Source organism: Piliocolobus tephrosceles, chromosome 14 (genome assembly GCF_002776525.5).
Source record: "Piliocolobus tephrosceles isolate RC106 chromosome 14, ASM277652v3, whole genome shotgun sequence".
NCBI lineage: Eukaryota > Metazoa > Chordata > Mammalia > Primates > Cercopithecidae > Piliocolobus > Piliocolobus tephrosceles.
The window spans coordinates 77,688,576-77,702,528 of NC_045447.1; the positions used below are offsets into that span (position 1 = coordinate 77,688,576).

General features: G+C 35.4%; 2 protein-coding genes across 2 annotated transcripts in view; one reads left to right on the forward strand and one right to left on the reverse strand.

Annotated features, from left to right (window-relative positions):
* Positions 1-2,435, forward strand: part of AK3 (adenylate kinase 3) — a 31,503-nt gene extending 29,068 nt beyond the window's left edge. The window contains exon 5 of the mRNA XM_023213181.1: positions 523-2,435. Coding sequence (XP_023068949.1) covers positions 523-643 — 121 coding nt within the window. The 3' untranslated portion in view covers positions 644-2,435. The remainder of the gene's footprint in view (positions 1-522) is intronic.
* A 3,514-nt stretch (positions 2,436-5,949) lies between these two features.
* CDC37L1 (cell division cycle 37 like 1) overlaps positions 5,950-13,953 on the reverse strand; it is a 28,340-nt gene continuing 20,336 nt past the window's right edge. Inside the window, exons 6-7 of the mRNA XM_023213183.1 lie at positions 11,573-11,737; positions 5,950-7,623 (exon numbers count right to left, since the gene is read on the reverse strand). Coding sequence (XP_023068951.1) covers positions 7,522-7,623; positions 11,573-11,737 — 267 coding nt within the window. The 3' untranslated portion in view covers positions 5,950-7,521. The remainder of the gene's footprint in view (positions 7,624-11,572; positions 11,738-13,953) is intronic.

Consider the following 13,953-nt stretch of genomic DNA (forward strand, 5'->3'; position numbering starts at 1 on the left):
ATAAATGTTGGCCTAGGCAAAAAGGAAAGATACTCAAGTATTAGAAAGTAGCTTTTGCAAAGGAGGTAAGTAGGAAAAAAAAGCTGACAGGTGTTCTGGTATCTTAACAGGTTCTATTTGGAAATGTACTACCAACTTGGTGATTTGGGCTAAGTTACATTACAAAGAGATGTTTTTATCAGTAAAATAAGAAAATTTGAGCTTTGGAAAGGATTAAACGAACTATTATATGTAAAGCATGTAGCACAGCCTTTGACACACAGTGCATGCTCAATAAATAAAATAAATGATAGGTGCTGTTATTTTTTTAAGCACCCATTTATGTAAGCCAGAGAGCACAACTGAAACTAAAATCTAAATTTTCCAATGCCTGGCCAAGTGCCTTTGTCTCCTGATTACACAAACCCATACTTACCAAGACTCCTAAATCTACATTATCATCATTTACAGAAAAGCTTTGAAAGAGCTTATTAGGAAGACTCAGACCTGTGTTTGTTTGTTTTGTTTTTGTTTCATCTTTAGGAAAAAAGGAGTGTTGGAAACATTCTCCGGAACAGAAACTAATAAGATTTGGCCCTATGTGTATGCTTTCCTACAAACTAAAGTTCCACAAACAAGCCAGAAAGCTTCAGTTACTCCATGAGGAGAAATGTGTGTAACTATTAATAGTAAGATGGGCAAACCTCCTAGTCCTTCCATTTAGAAGCTGCTTTTCCTAAGACTTCCAGTATGTATGAATTCTTTGAAAATTATATTACTTTTATTTCTACTGATTTTATTCTGGATACTAAGGATGTGCCAAATGAGTCGGATACTAAAATTCATGCTTTGAAATCATCTGGTATTTTATGCAGTTATCCTCAAAAACATCAGTGATGTCTGAACTTTTCAAACATCTGTTAGAGCAAAATTAAAAGAGCATTTGGTAGTAGTCTAACTTTTTGTTCAGTTAACAAGTGGTTGATAAAGTTTAAGTTACATGTCATTTGGGGAAAATATCAGAAATTTTTGCATAGATTGATGCCAAAAAAGACATTTCTAGCATTGTGGAACATGGTGAGACACTATATAAAATTCCAGAAAGAAAGCAACTGAATTTACAGATTTATTGTGAGACACAAATTCACTGCTGCCTTTACACTAAGAAATGTATATGTTAACCATATATGCTGTATTTATTTTGTTAAGCATACTTTTAGTTTACTCAGAATTTTCAATTTGCTATAAAAATGTATCAATTAGCATATAGAAAAATATTACTTTAAGATGACTTGTTTCCTTTGAAAATACGTATGTACTGAGGGTTATGATTTATGTCAGAAATTGACATAAGTGCTTTTACAAGCACCAAAGTTGAATGAATTTTCAACAAAATGTAATTCAAGTCTATGTTTTCAAATATGACTCAGGTTAAGAAATGTGTTTTAGGATCTACTTGCTGGTTTTTCTTTTTGATCCAAATGTATGATCTGCCCTGATAAATAACAAGTTATAGTACCATCTCCCCTGCCAAAAAAAAAAAAAAAAAGAAAAGAAAAAAGAGAAAACCCGTGGCACTATGTAAATAAAGTAAGCATACTTTGTCGTTAGTGAACAGATGAGGCATGCCTGGGAAATGCTCCCTTGGCATAAATAGCAATCAATCATAATTAGTAAACAAGTGTACCAATAAAAAGAATTTACATGATAGGTTATCAAGGACCAGGAAAGTGAGCGAGTTTCCTGAAGGAGTTCTTTGTTCCTGATCAAAGAAATCTGTACCTGTTAGCATTCACTGCCACCATATTTTAAGGAGAAAGAACTCTATTGGTGTCATCTGAGCAGCCATTTAAAAATTGGAATCTAAAGGATGGCTGCTGATGTACTGTGTGGTCTGGTAGAAGTGGGGAAATATGAGAGGTGGAGGAAAAATTTGATTATGTCTTCCATGGCATATTTACTCTTAGTTTACTTGATGCCAAGTCAAATGAAACAAGCCCTCTTACAAGCTGTTACTGCCTTTAAAAATCAGTTCCATTTTTTTTCCCAGGTACTTAAAATACAAGTGCCAGTAAGTGGTTCTTAGGTATTTTGGGGGAAATTTTTTATTTCCCTTTTCTTCTGATATTTAAAAAATTCATCGATCTTTCAAGATGAACCAAGGTTTTTTAAAAGAATTATAGTAAACACTTCATTCTTTATAAAATTTTCTATAATGCCTTATTTGGATGTTAATCTTAGGTGCTTTCTAAAAACTGTTGTGAAATACCAAACTTATGGATTATCACTAGGTTATCGGCATACATCAGTCTTTATCAGAATAAAATGAAATTTCCTAACTGTGGCTGTTTGTCCTTGGTCCTTCACAGGGCCTGCTCCATCCCACCTTCCTTTCTGCTGCCTGATGTCTCAATGGCTTCTGAATGACTGTTCTAATAAATGATCTTAAAACAGTCCATAGGCTGGTTTCGGTTTATGCAGTACTTCATCTCCTGCTATGGTGGCCATGCCTGCCTTCATAATACCCTTAGGGGATCTGGAAATCATAGTGAGGAGTGGAAGAACATGGCTATGAGAATTAAGACTCTTATTTCCTGTGACCATTCCCTCCCCACCCCCAAAACAGCCCAAAGTTTGCACGTACATTCATTACTTTAGGAATGAATATGACTATAATACAACATTTTTCTTTATTTTTTTTAGACAAGGCCTCACTCCATTGCCCAGACTGGAGTGCAATGGCATAATTGGGTCGCTGTAACCTTGAACTCCTGGGCTCAAGCGATTCTTCCACCTCAGCTTCCCAAGTAGCTAAAACTACAGGCGTGCACCACCATGCCTGGCTAATTTTATTTTTTGTAGAGATGGTGTCTCGATACGTTGCCCAGGCTTATCTCCTGGCCTCAAACAATCTTCCCGATTCAGCTTCCCAAGTGCTGGGATTACAGGTGTAAGTCACTGCTCCCACCCAAAAAAATAATTCTGTAATGACTATTATTAAGATTTATGTACCACATGGAAATACATGTATGGAGCTGAATGCCATGGCTAGGAGAAACTAATTATACTTTTGTTAAAAGCCAGTGAGAGGCTGGGCGTGGTGGCTCACGCCTGTAATCCCAGCACTTTGGGAGGCCAAGGCGAGTGGATCATAAGGTCAGGAGATTGAGACCATCCTGGCTAACACAGTGAAACCCCGTTTCTACTAAAAATACAGAAAAAAAAAAAAAAATTTGCCAGGCATGGTGGCGGGCACCTGTAGTCCCAGCTACTCGGGAGGCTGAGGCAGGAGAATGGCGTGAACCCGGGAAGCGGAGGTTGCAGTGAGCCGAGATTGTGCCACTGCACTCTAGCCTGGGCGACAGAGGGAGACTCCATCTCAAAAAAAAAAAAAAAAAAAAAAAAAAAAGCCAGTGAGGACAGCACCTCAACCCACTTATTTTATAGAGTAAAAGTTATTTTGCTATACCTTTTGTAAGCAGAGTGTACCGTGGGAAATGCAAACTGGCAGTTGTTAACACCATCCAGAAATTTGTCAGTTCCATTTGAAAGTTTAAATACTGGCTCAAATTTCTAAACCCCACCCTGTGGCTACTTTCCCCCCAGCTATATATAATGGCATTCTAGCAAGATACTTCAGATCCTCATAACTTGTGACAAAACTGCCCTATACTAACAACAAATCATTGTAATTATAGATCTCAAAATTATGTTAAATTGCTATACTTGCAACCAACAGCAAGAATTTGTATTTTAGAATATGTTAAGTCTTCTCATTGACCAAAAAAAAAAAAAACTTCAGACCCTGATAAACTGTAGAAATAGCTTTCCTATCTTTGCAGTTAAAGATTTTCATCTTGGAAGTTACGGTTAAAAAAATTTTAAACAGTTAAAATAGTGTAGCTGTGCTTAAAGCTTCTGGTAAAAGCCAATATGCTTTGTAGAGCCCTTATCCCCCTCCTGCTTTTTGTTTTTAGCTCAGTAAATGATATAAACACTGAGTTTTTCCATATATAGCACTGAATGAACTGTCATGCCAAAGTGTCAATCAGTCCAGCAGTGTCATCTTTTTCTAAAGGATTCCAAGTTAAATGTCTGATGCGTAAATAACATGAAGAATCATGCTGTTGTTAACTATGTGAAAGATGTGGGAATTTTAAAAATCATTTTCTACATTTAGAGAAGATCAAACAAGTCTAATTCTTCAAAGCTTATGAGACTGGTTTCACTTCATATTAGATGGTAAACAATCGAGAATGAACTTATATTCACCCTTGTGTCCCCCTCCGCTGACCCCCTTGGCTCACACAGTAAGCAAATAATTTTCAGATAAATCAACTTCTCAGAGCTATGCAATTGTATATACACGTCCATGTCCATTACAGATGAGAAATGGGTGGATTTAAGGGTTTTGTTAAAAGTATGTTTGCTATAGTGGCAAAACTGAAATGGAAAGCCTAACCTCAACCCAGACAAGTACCTCGGTTCTGTCCCACACCAATTTAAGAACTGAAATACATGATTGACTTACAAAAGTAAACTGACATTTTGTTCTCCTCTGAAAATACCCCAAGGTTAACTTCAGGATCACCTTGCCTAAACCTACCATCAACTTTTTTCACCCTGTAAGAAAATCCACTTATTAAAACAGATTCATGTTCTTTGGGCAGCATGTTCATTCATTTTTTAGATGGAGTTTCACTCTGTTGTCAGGCTGGAGTGCAGTGGCGCCATCTTGGCTCACTGCAACCTCTGCCTCCCGGGGTTCAAGCAATTCTCCTGCCTCAGCCTCCCGAGTAACTGGGACTACAGCCACGTGCCACCATGCCCAGCTAATTTTTGTATTTTTGGTAGAGACGGCATTTCACCATGTTGGCCAGGATGGTCTTGATCTCCTAACCTCATGACCCTGCCGCCTCTGCCTCCCAAAGTGCTGGGATTACAGGTGTGAACTACCACGCCCGGACGTTCATTCATTTTTAAAAGGGTAATATGATATGCCAGTCTGAAAGAAGAGGAGGACCTGATTTTCCTAAAGAAAAGTTGTAAGAGATTGTGAGCTCATTAGGCAAAATTTGAAAGAGTCCACTTAATGGTATACTTGGAAGAGAATGTTACCCATCTACCTAAGAGTAATAATTTCAAGTCAGTATTATCTTCACTACCACTGAAAAAATGACAGAGTTAACAGAATAAATGGACAGCTATTTGATTTAAAAAATTTTTTTATTCAAATATTAATTTTATCAAATGAAACAAGAATCTTTGATGATATTTTGATGTAAAAAAAAAGTTTCATTCATGTGTTTGCACTTTCCATGGTTTAATTTGTTTAGGGTAAATTGTCCACCCTGAAATATAAATTATCCCTTTGCTTAGTATACTCTTTATTTCTTAAGAAACCAAAAAAAGGACAATTTCATTTGGTAGGATTTAGTTCAAGGATGTCAATTTACTGTTTCTAGTACTAAAGTACAGGTAACTATGTAATTTATGGTCTTTAAGTGCAAATTATGGCATCAGTCAATGGTTCCCAAAACAAACCCAATCACACTTACATACTCAAAACACAGTATTTTCTTTTGCGAGTAAAAATATATAAATCAAGTTTCAAAGAATGTCTTTTCAGTAATTCCTGTTTTAGAAACAAAACCCTTCAAGAATAGTTTACTCAGTTTGTTGATACTTTCTCTCCCGCCAGTCTTCAGTCATTAAATACCTCTAACTTAAAGAAGGCAAAATGAAATTCAAAACCATTTGAATGCTTACAGGTAAATCCTGGGAAAGAAGGGAAAATAATTCAAGTAACATTTCTGTGAAACTGGGAATATGGCTCCTGTGTCTGCCCATTCTCTCAATTTGGTAGAAAGGGAAAAATAAGAGCTTGCTTCAGAACAGAACAAAAAGAAAAAAATGTCTATGACTAGGTCATGGGTTTAAAAAAAAAAAAAAGTACAGGCTGACAAACACTACTATGTAAATTAGTCAAACATTTTATTATAGAGTATATATTTATATCAAAAGCACAAAAAGACTTTTATTCGAAAACCAGGAAGATTGTGATGTTACAGAAGAAGATTCAATAATTCCAGTCCATTTCTAGGGTCCTAAGTGTCTGATCACCTCAGTTAAAACAAAATACAAATGAGGCCAAGGTCACAGGTCTGATCACCCTGAGTCCCTTAGCACTATTTGGTTTCTCAAGTTGAGACATATATTCTCAGTCCCAGTTAGCCACCTTCCAAGTGTTTGCTATTAGTCTGAATGGGTACTTAGCCAAAGACTACACCCAAATATAACCAAAGCTCATGTCTAAGTCATAAGATTAATCCTTCAATAATAAGGATAGCATAATTAGCTTTGTTACCTAATTCTACATAAACTAAATCATCAAATATCCTGGCATAATTGAAATGACTTACAGAGGAAGTAGTAAAGCTTGGAAGCATTCTATGGTAACTGAGCTGAAAAACGGGAAATGCCAAATGTTGTAAATGCCGTCATTACCAGTAAGGGTCACCAAATTCTCAGAAATAGGTAATTGGCAGCTGAAGACAGTTAGCACTACAAGATTTCTCTTGCTTTAAAAAAAAAAAAAAAAATCATTTTTAAGAGTCCTTTTTTAAAAAGCTACATCAAAAAACAAACCAAAAAAAAAAATTCAAAAGGCTACGTGACAGTGAAACAATAACCACAAATTTAAAAATCAGATTATTATTCCTGTTTGTTCTTACGAGTCATTAGTATTCTTTTAAAACTTACTCCCTGAGAGATCCCAGACTATGTTAAGAAAGAGTGAGCTTGAAGTTATTTTTATTTAAAAAGAAAATCTATATTAGCTCATCACTTTTGATATTACTATAACTGTTAAAGTCAGCAGGGTAAAATCAAATTCTAAGGAATATAGTTTTGAGAATCATTTGAGGGTAAATGTAATGTCTATATCGAATTTGTATTATAGTCAAGGATTTAACTGATGGTGCCGAAAGTCAAGTATTTAAGAGTTAAGACTTTTAAAAATTGTACCCCCCAACTTACTTAGTAAAGTAGATTACCAACTACTGATTTATTGCTTTTAATGTGATGAAATACCAGATTTGACAGCTAAATTAGCAGTGGGATACAAGTACGTTTTTATCTTTAATCATTTTTGTAGAATAGGACATGTACATATCCATATAAAAAGAGACTGTAGCAGATGCCTCCCAGAATCAACCAGTTCTTGTAAACATTGCATTTGTGCAGATTTTCATACTTGATTCCAAAATTGAGAACAATAAGATTAAAGACAAATTTAGTAGCCACAAAAAGTCCAGTTTGACTTCCTGCAACATATGGTACCACTCCTCTCTTCAGAACAAAACAAAACAAAAAACCTAGCAGCACATTAAAAAAAAGTTTACAAAACATTTCAGTACTCTTTCCCTCCCATCAAAAACCAAACAAAAATAAAGTGCAGCACCCATAAAAGTGTCAAGAAAATAGCCAAGTTCTTCCTTTCTTGTAACAAAATAGCACTTGGCCTCAGCAGTCTTAACCAAATTATACAGTGTCCATCATTTTGGGCTCATCATCTTCTTTATGTACCACTGAGTTTAAGCTGCAGAGAGCTGTATTGATAGAATACTGAAGATAATCTGGATTCTGGGGAAAAAGAAAAGGTGGATTGGGGGGGAGAGAAAACGCATTATAACAAGTTTTATGACAGCACATACATAAATATTCAGTTTCACAGTCCTATTTCTCTGCAGTGTAGTACAGCAGTAGGAAAGAAGATGGACTTTGGAAAGAGACTTGGGCTGAATTCCAAGAAAATAAAGAAAAAAATAGGATGCTGTCACCTATGAGATGTGATAAAAGAATGATACATGTGAAAAACAGAAATGTTAACAAATACCACCTTTCTTCTCCATTTAATCATACAAGGCAAGGCTACAACTTCCATGTGATTATATATACACAGCTACTGATAATTTAAATATGGTTTGAAGTCAGCAATGCATTTTTAAGATTACCATCTAATTATAACAGTAAATACTAAAACTGCAAATCATCTGAATGAAGAAAAAAATTTACTGGGTAAAAATTATGGATATCTTCAGGGTGTACTATGGTTTCACAAAGGTTAAAACAAACTCAGTGAGAAATCTGTACACTTTTGAGAGGTATTTACACCCTTATTTTTTAAACAGAATAAAACCATGGGATTTTTTAAACAAGCATCACTCATAAATGTTATGTCAATTTCAAAAACTGGGAATAGAAAACATAAAATCTTACTCAATAAATGCAAAAATAAAACCATTATTTGTTAAAGCACCATGAATAAGGATATAGCCCTTAAGATCCAGAACTTTAGAAAATTCTTCCCCAATTCAATTTTGTCTACTCAATTGTTCCGAATGTCTGCTAATTACTTAAGACTTTTACTGGCCGGGCGCGGTGGCTCAGGCCTGTAATCCCAGCACTTTGGGAGGCCGAGGCGGGCGGATCACAAGGTCAGGAGATCGAGACCATCCTGGCTAAGACAGTGAAACCCCGTCTCTGCTAAAAATACAAAAAATTAGCCGGGCGCGTTGGCAGGCGCCTGTAGTCCCCGCTACTCGGGAGGCTGAGACAGGAGAATGGCGTGAACCCGGGAGGCGGAGCTTGCAGTGAGCCGAGATGGCGCCACTGCACTCCAGCCTGGGTGATGAGCAAGACTCCATCTCAAAAAAAAAAAAAAAAAAAGACTTTTACCACTTGTATTACTAGTTTTACTTGTATTTATTTTATTTAATAAACACCAATGAGGACAATAGTCAAACAGGATAGATGTCTTAAACCTCACCATCCAATAGGAGGTTGGGGAGGCAGGGTTTTCTAAAGATCCTCCTAAGAAAGTACAACACTTTGTGAGATTCCTTTATTCTAAAAGTCAAAAAGCTAGCTGGAGTTTGGATTATTCCCAATCAGGTCTTTATGAAGGAAATAGCAGAGACAACTGACTGAGACGGGACACTCACACTGGGCCTCAGTTTTAATCCTGCCTCTGTTTAGTAAAGCAAGCCTCAAGGAGAACAAAATTCACAATTTAGTAAAATTAAAAGCTAGCCTATAGGATAAACCTAAAGTAACTGTTATTATATCTATATCCAAAAGGCCTTGGATTAGACCTCTCAAAACTAAGGATAGTGAATGGTATTTGGCTTATTTCAAACAATTGCTGTCAATTATTAAAAAAAAGAAATTAAAAGCTAAATGGTTACCCATACTTAAGCTTTATCAAAAATGACCAATATTCTTGCTACGTTGTCTCATTCTCCAAAAAAATAGCTTTAAGCCCTTTTTCTGACAATCCAAATCTAATTCTCTGGAAGAGAGCTTACAATTACTCTATTAAGACTGGGTTCCAGTTTTCCATGACACAACTTTGAAAAACACAATTGGCTGAGGAGATTCTCCAAAACTCATCTACCCATCTTCCTAAGAACTGTAAGATACTATACAGAGACTTTAAAAAAATAGAAGGAATCGGTATACCCAACCTAATCTATACTTAAATTTCATTGACTGTCCCATATTTTCATCTAGTAACATTCTTAACACATATGACTCAACAGTCTGTGGTATAGGTGAATAAGCAGTGAAGTATAACAGAAATCCAAAAGTAGAACATTAGATTCATCACTTATTGTGTTGACTTCAGGCAAATTACTTAAGTTCTATGAATTTCAGTTTACTCATCTATAGAAATGAATGAAAATGAATCACAGGGTATTTGAGAAGATTAAATAATATGTGTGAAAGTGCTTTGCAACCTATAAACTGATATAAAAATGAGATGTTATTATGGTAAGATTTTTCTTCCAAACCTCTAAACTGATGATTTGGTCCCTCAAGTGTCCTCTCATTTTATTTCCCTCAATTAGTTGATAATCCTTTCTGCACATGTAGCAAGCATCTAACTGAAATTTTATCCAGCCTTGTATCCTTCAGAAGGACTACATCAGGATGCTCAAACTGCTTACCATAAGGAATTGGTCTCCCACCGTGAGATTAGCCCAGCTTAATTAAATCTGAATAACCCTGATAATATCAGCAATATAAAAGTGTCAGAATTGTATAATTCTAGTCCCCCTATGACTATAACGGATGCCTAGCACCTGATATTAGTTGCTATCTAATATGTGTAACAAGGATTTACTTCTCTCAAACCAGAGGAAACTTCTTGATAACAAAGGCTAAGATACTATAATGTGTACCTTTCCCTCTTATGTTTAGAATCAGTTACATCCTTCCAAAGTCTCTTTTTTCCTTCCCATGCATCATGTGACATTTTAATTGCAAGAGGTTTATATAATGGATTTCATAGTGACTTGGTCCCAGAATTCCCCTGGAAAAACTATTTCCCTATGGGCTATTTCTTAGGAACTGAAGAGAAAAATCATCACTGAATTTAAATAAAATTAAGAGATAATCTGTAGAAAATTTGTAGAGGGAATATTCCTTACATATCTAACTAAGGGGGAACATTAGTAATTATTTAAAAATCAAACATTTATTTCCATCCTTGAGACTTTTTTTTTTTTTCCCAGGCAGCCTCTAGAGCCAGAGTAGGCTCAGAGACTCCTGAGAATAATATTTTTGACTGGGGTAAATATGATCAATCACTTTCCTTAAAGGACATACATGTTAAGTGGAATGGTGAAATTAGTGACATAAGGTTGGGTCATTGAAAATCTCAATTTTTAGCACTTTATGAGGTTTAAAACTAAATATAGGACTCTCCTTGCATTGTCTTTTGAATAAGACTTTCCTTCTCACAATGTAGGCAACAGATTAAACTGGCTAAAGCTGGTCTTAAAATCTTGGAGGCTGGAAATGAGAGATGACTGGGCTCTATTAAAGTGCTACTAGTAAAATCAAATGGGTAGGAATTATCTAATAACTTAAACTTGTAATCCTAACTAGCATCAGGCAGACCAGTGGTCTGATCACTTCTCCTTTTTGATGCAAATTTTTTCATGCTGCCTATATGACATGGTTTTACCTTGATCAAACCACTGAAGACTTCGAAGAGGCTCAAACAGTTGGCCAATATTACCAGATACAATATTATCAGCTACATTAATGTGTTCTAAAAATGTTACATCTGGTAGACAATACCAACATTTAACAAGAAAATACTAAATAAACTTAAGCAACAGATCACACTGGTTCCACTTGCATGTCCACTTTGAAGCTAATTCATCTAAAAAAATCAAAATGGCATAGTTCTAACTCAGGATGAGATGTTTTAAGGAAGTTCCTGAGGGAGCCATCTTGAAGAGTTGATGACTGAGAGGATCAATAGCTAAGATTTGTTCTTAAGAATGGTTAGGTATAACTAATCATTACTACATTAAAAGGAGAGGAAATCTGGTATCTCTAAATACTTAAGAGGTGAGATTCGGTACCAAAACATGGCATGAAGTAAGATTCAACAGTTATCTTCTGAGGCAGGAATATGTAAAATGGTAACACATATTAAAAAAAAAAAAAGTTTGGCAAAATAACAAAAATTATGTGAACTAATATGCTTATAAAATAAATATTTACTTTTCCAACTTACCTGTGGTAAGGATTCTAATAAACCTATAGATCCAACACCAGAATGGGGAACATGATTCTGAACTGTCATAGGATGAAAACTTTGTGATTGAGAATAAAGTCTTACTCTTGACTTGAAAGCTTCAAGTTCATTTTTGAATGCTTCAAAATAACCTTCTTCCTCTGCCTAGAAAAAACAAACAAACAAACAAAAAAAAAAACAAAGACTGTGTTCTTCAAGATTTCTAGACATAGTAAATTCCAGAAAGCATATAACAGGTTTGAAGTAGAGGAAGTAATGATAAGGTGAATAGTCTAAATATAGAAACCACCACGATCCCTGTCACATTTGTGAAAACTACCTGATTTATAGGAACATTAATAATTGGTTTGCTCCATTTCCTTCTGCTTCAGCAAAATAAGCTAATAAAAAACAACCCCTCCTTATACGTACGCACACGACTAAAAGAAAAGAAGGCTTTCTCTGTATTTTCCTTGATTTATCTGGATCCTTAACAGGATCCAAAATAGTCCTCATTTAATCTGTCAAATTCATTCTATCTTCCTCCCACTACCAAACAATCAAGGGATATTCTTAAAACCTTTTAATCCTCCAACAATTAATGAAGGTGCACTATTACCTGTTCCTAGTAATTTTCTAACTCTATATTCCCTACTTATAAGAGCTTTGAAAACCAAGTAGAATTCAACAGTCAACGTCATTATGGAACTATCTTCTTGTTCTAGTTAAGCAAGTACCTTCTTTTCAATATTAGAGAAAGAAAAAGTATGATAACTTAGGTCGAGGGAGTGGAACTCTTAGGCAACTCCCTATTGGCAGCTGCCTCTGTTTATGTTTCTTTTGAATATAGAGAAATTATACAGAGATTTATCCTACCAATAGAATGCAGACTTTAAGTTCAAGTAGCGGGAGAGATCTTGTCAAATGGATTTTAGGTTGTGTAATCAGGTTAAAACCTGTGGATTACTTATCAGCATCAGCATCTATTGAAATAACGCAGAGAATGTTCTGTGCTGCCATCCTATCTTCTTGTTAATTTAGGAAGAACTTCCTTAATTACATTTTAGCACCTCACTTTATAAGAACTTGTGTGGACACACAGTATGTCATATCCAAAAGTATTCTTTCTGAAAATTGAGAGGCACAATTGCTGGCCTCACTGCATGCTTAAGGTTTAGGGATTTAGATATAGTGATGACAGATTTTGTATTATTAAGTAATGTGTGGGCCACTTGCTTAATTTCTTTATGCCAATTTCTTCACCCATAAGATAGCAATAGTAATCCTCATAAAATATTATATGAATTTAATGAGTTAATCCATGTAAAGTGCTTAGAATAGTCCCTGGAACAAAGTAAGCATACCATGAAAGTGATTATTTCATAATTTTAAAAAAAGTATCATTAAGAATACAATGTTAAGATTGAAGACCAGTGCCTTTCAGTTTTACTTTGTTAAAGTAAATGTCAAACAATATATATGATTTGGCCATGTTCCCTTATTTTATTAAACACCAGTTTAAACACATCCAAAATGTAAGATGAAAAGGAAATTATGTTTTTTACTACTCCTAAGTGTCAAGTAAAAATTCAGAAGAGACGAGGTGTGGTGGCTCATGCCTGTACATTTTGGAAGGTTAAGGCAAGAGGACAGCTTGAGCCCAGAAGTTCGAGACCAGCCTGGGCAATACAGTGAGACCATGTCTCTACAAAAAATTAGCTGGGGATGGTGCAATGTGCCTGTAGTCCCAGCTACCTGGGAATCTAAGACAGGAGGATTGCTTGAGCCCAGGCATTCAAGGCTGCAGTGAGCAATGATTGCACCACTGCACTCTAACCTGAGTGACAGAGCAGGACCTTGTCTCTAAAAACAAACAAAAGTTTAGACTAGTCACCAGAAGCAGCCTAGCTAAAATACCAAGTCAAGCATTTGCTATTAAAGTTCAACTGTTTCAGGAAAACTTCGTGTTTCAGTTGCATTTCAGAAGAGTTTAGGGTATTCAAGTTAGGACTACTGCCACATTGACAGTTTTTTAAAATATACAAATAATAATTTTATGTTTATAAAAGGAAATGTTCATTGTAGTACATGAAAAAGAAAATGGAAATTATTTATAATTCCACCACACAAGTATAACCAAAGTTAAACTTTTGGTATATTTCCTTTTAACTTCTAATTGTATATGTTTGAATATATCCTATGTGCAGAAGAGCATGTAAAAGACATAACGCACAGTTTATTCAGCAACACCCCCACTATGTGCCCGTAGAAATTAGGCAATAGATCATTACTAGTATATCCTAGAAACCAGTTCCCAAGAGCATTTCCCCTCCCTCCCTGAGGTTATCATTATTGTAACTTTTGTCTTCTTAATTATTCCT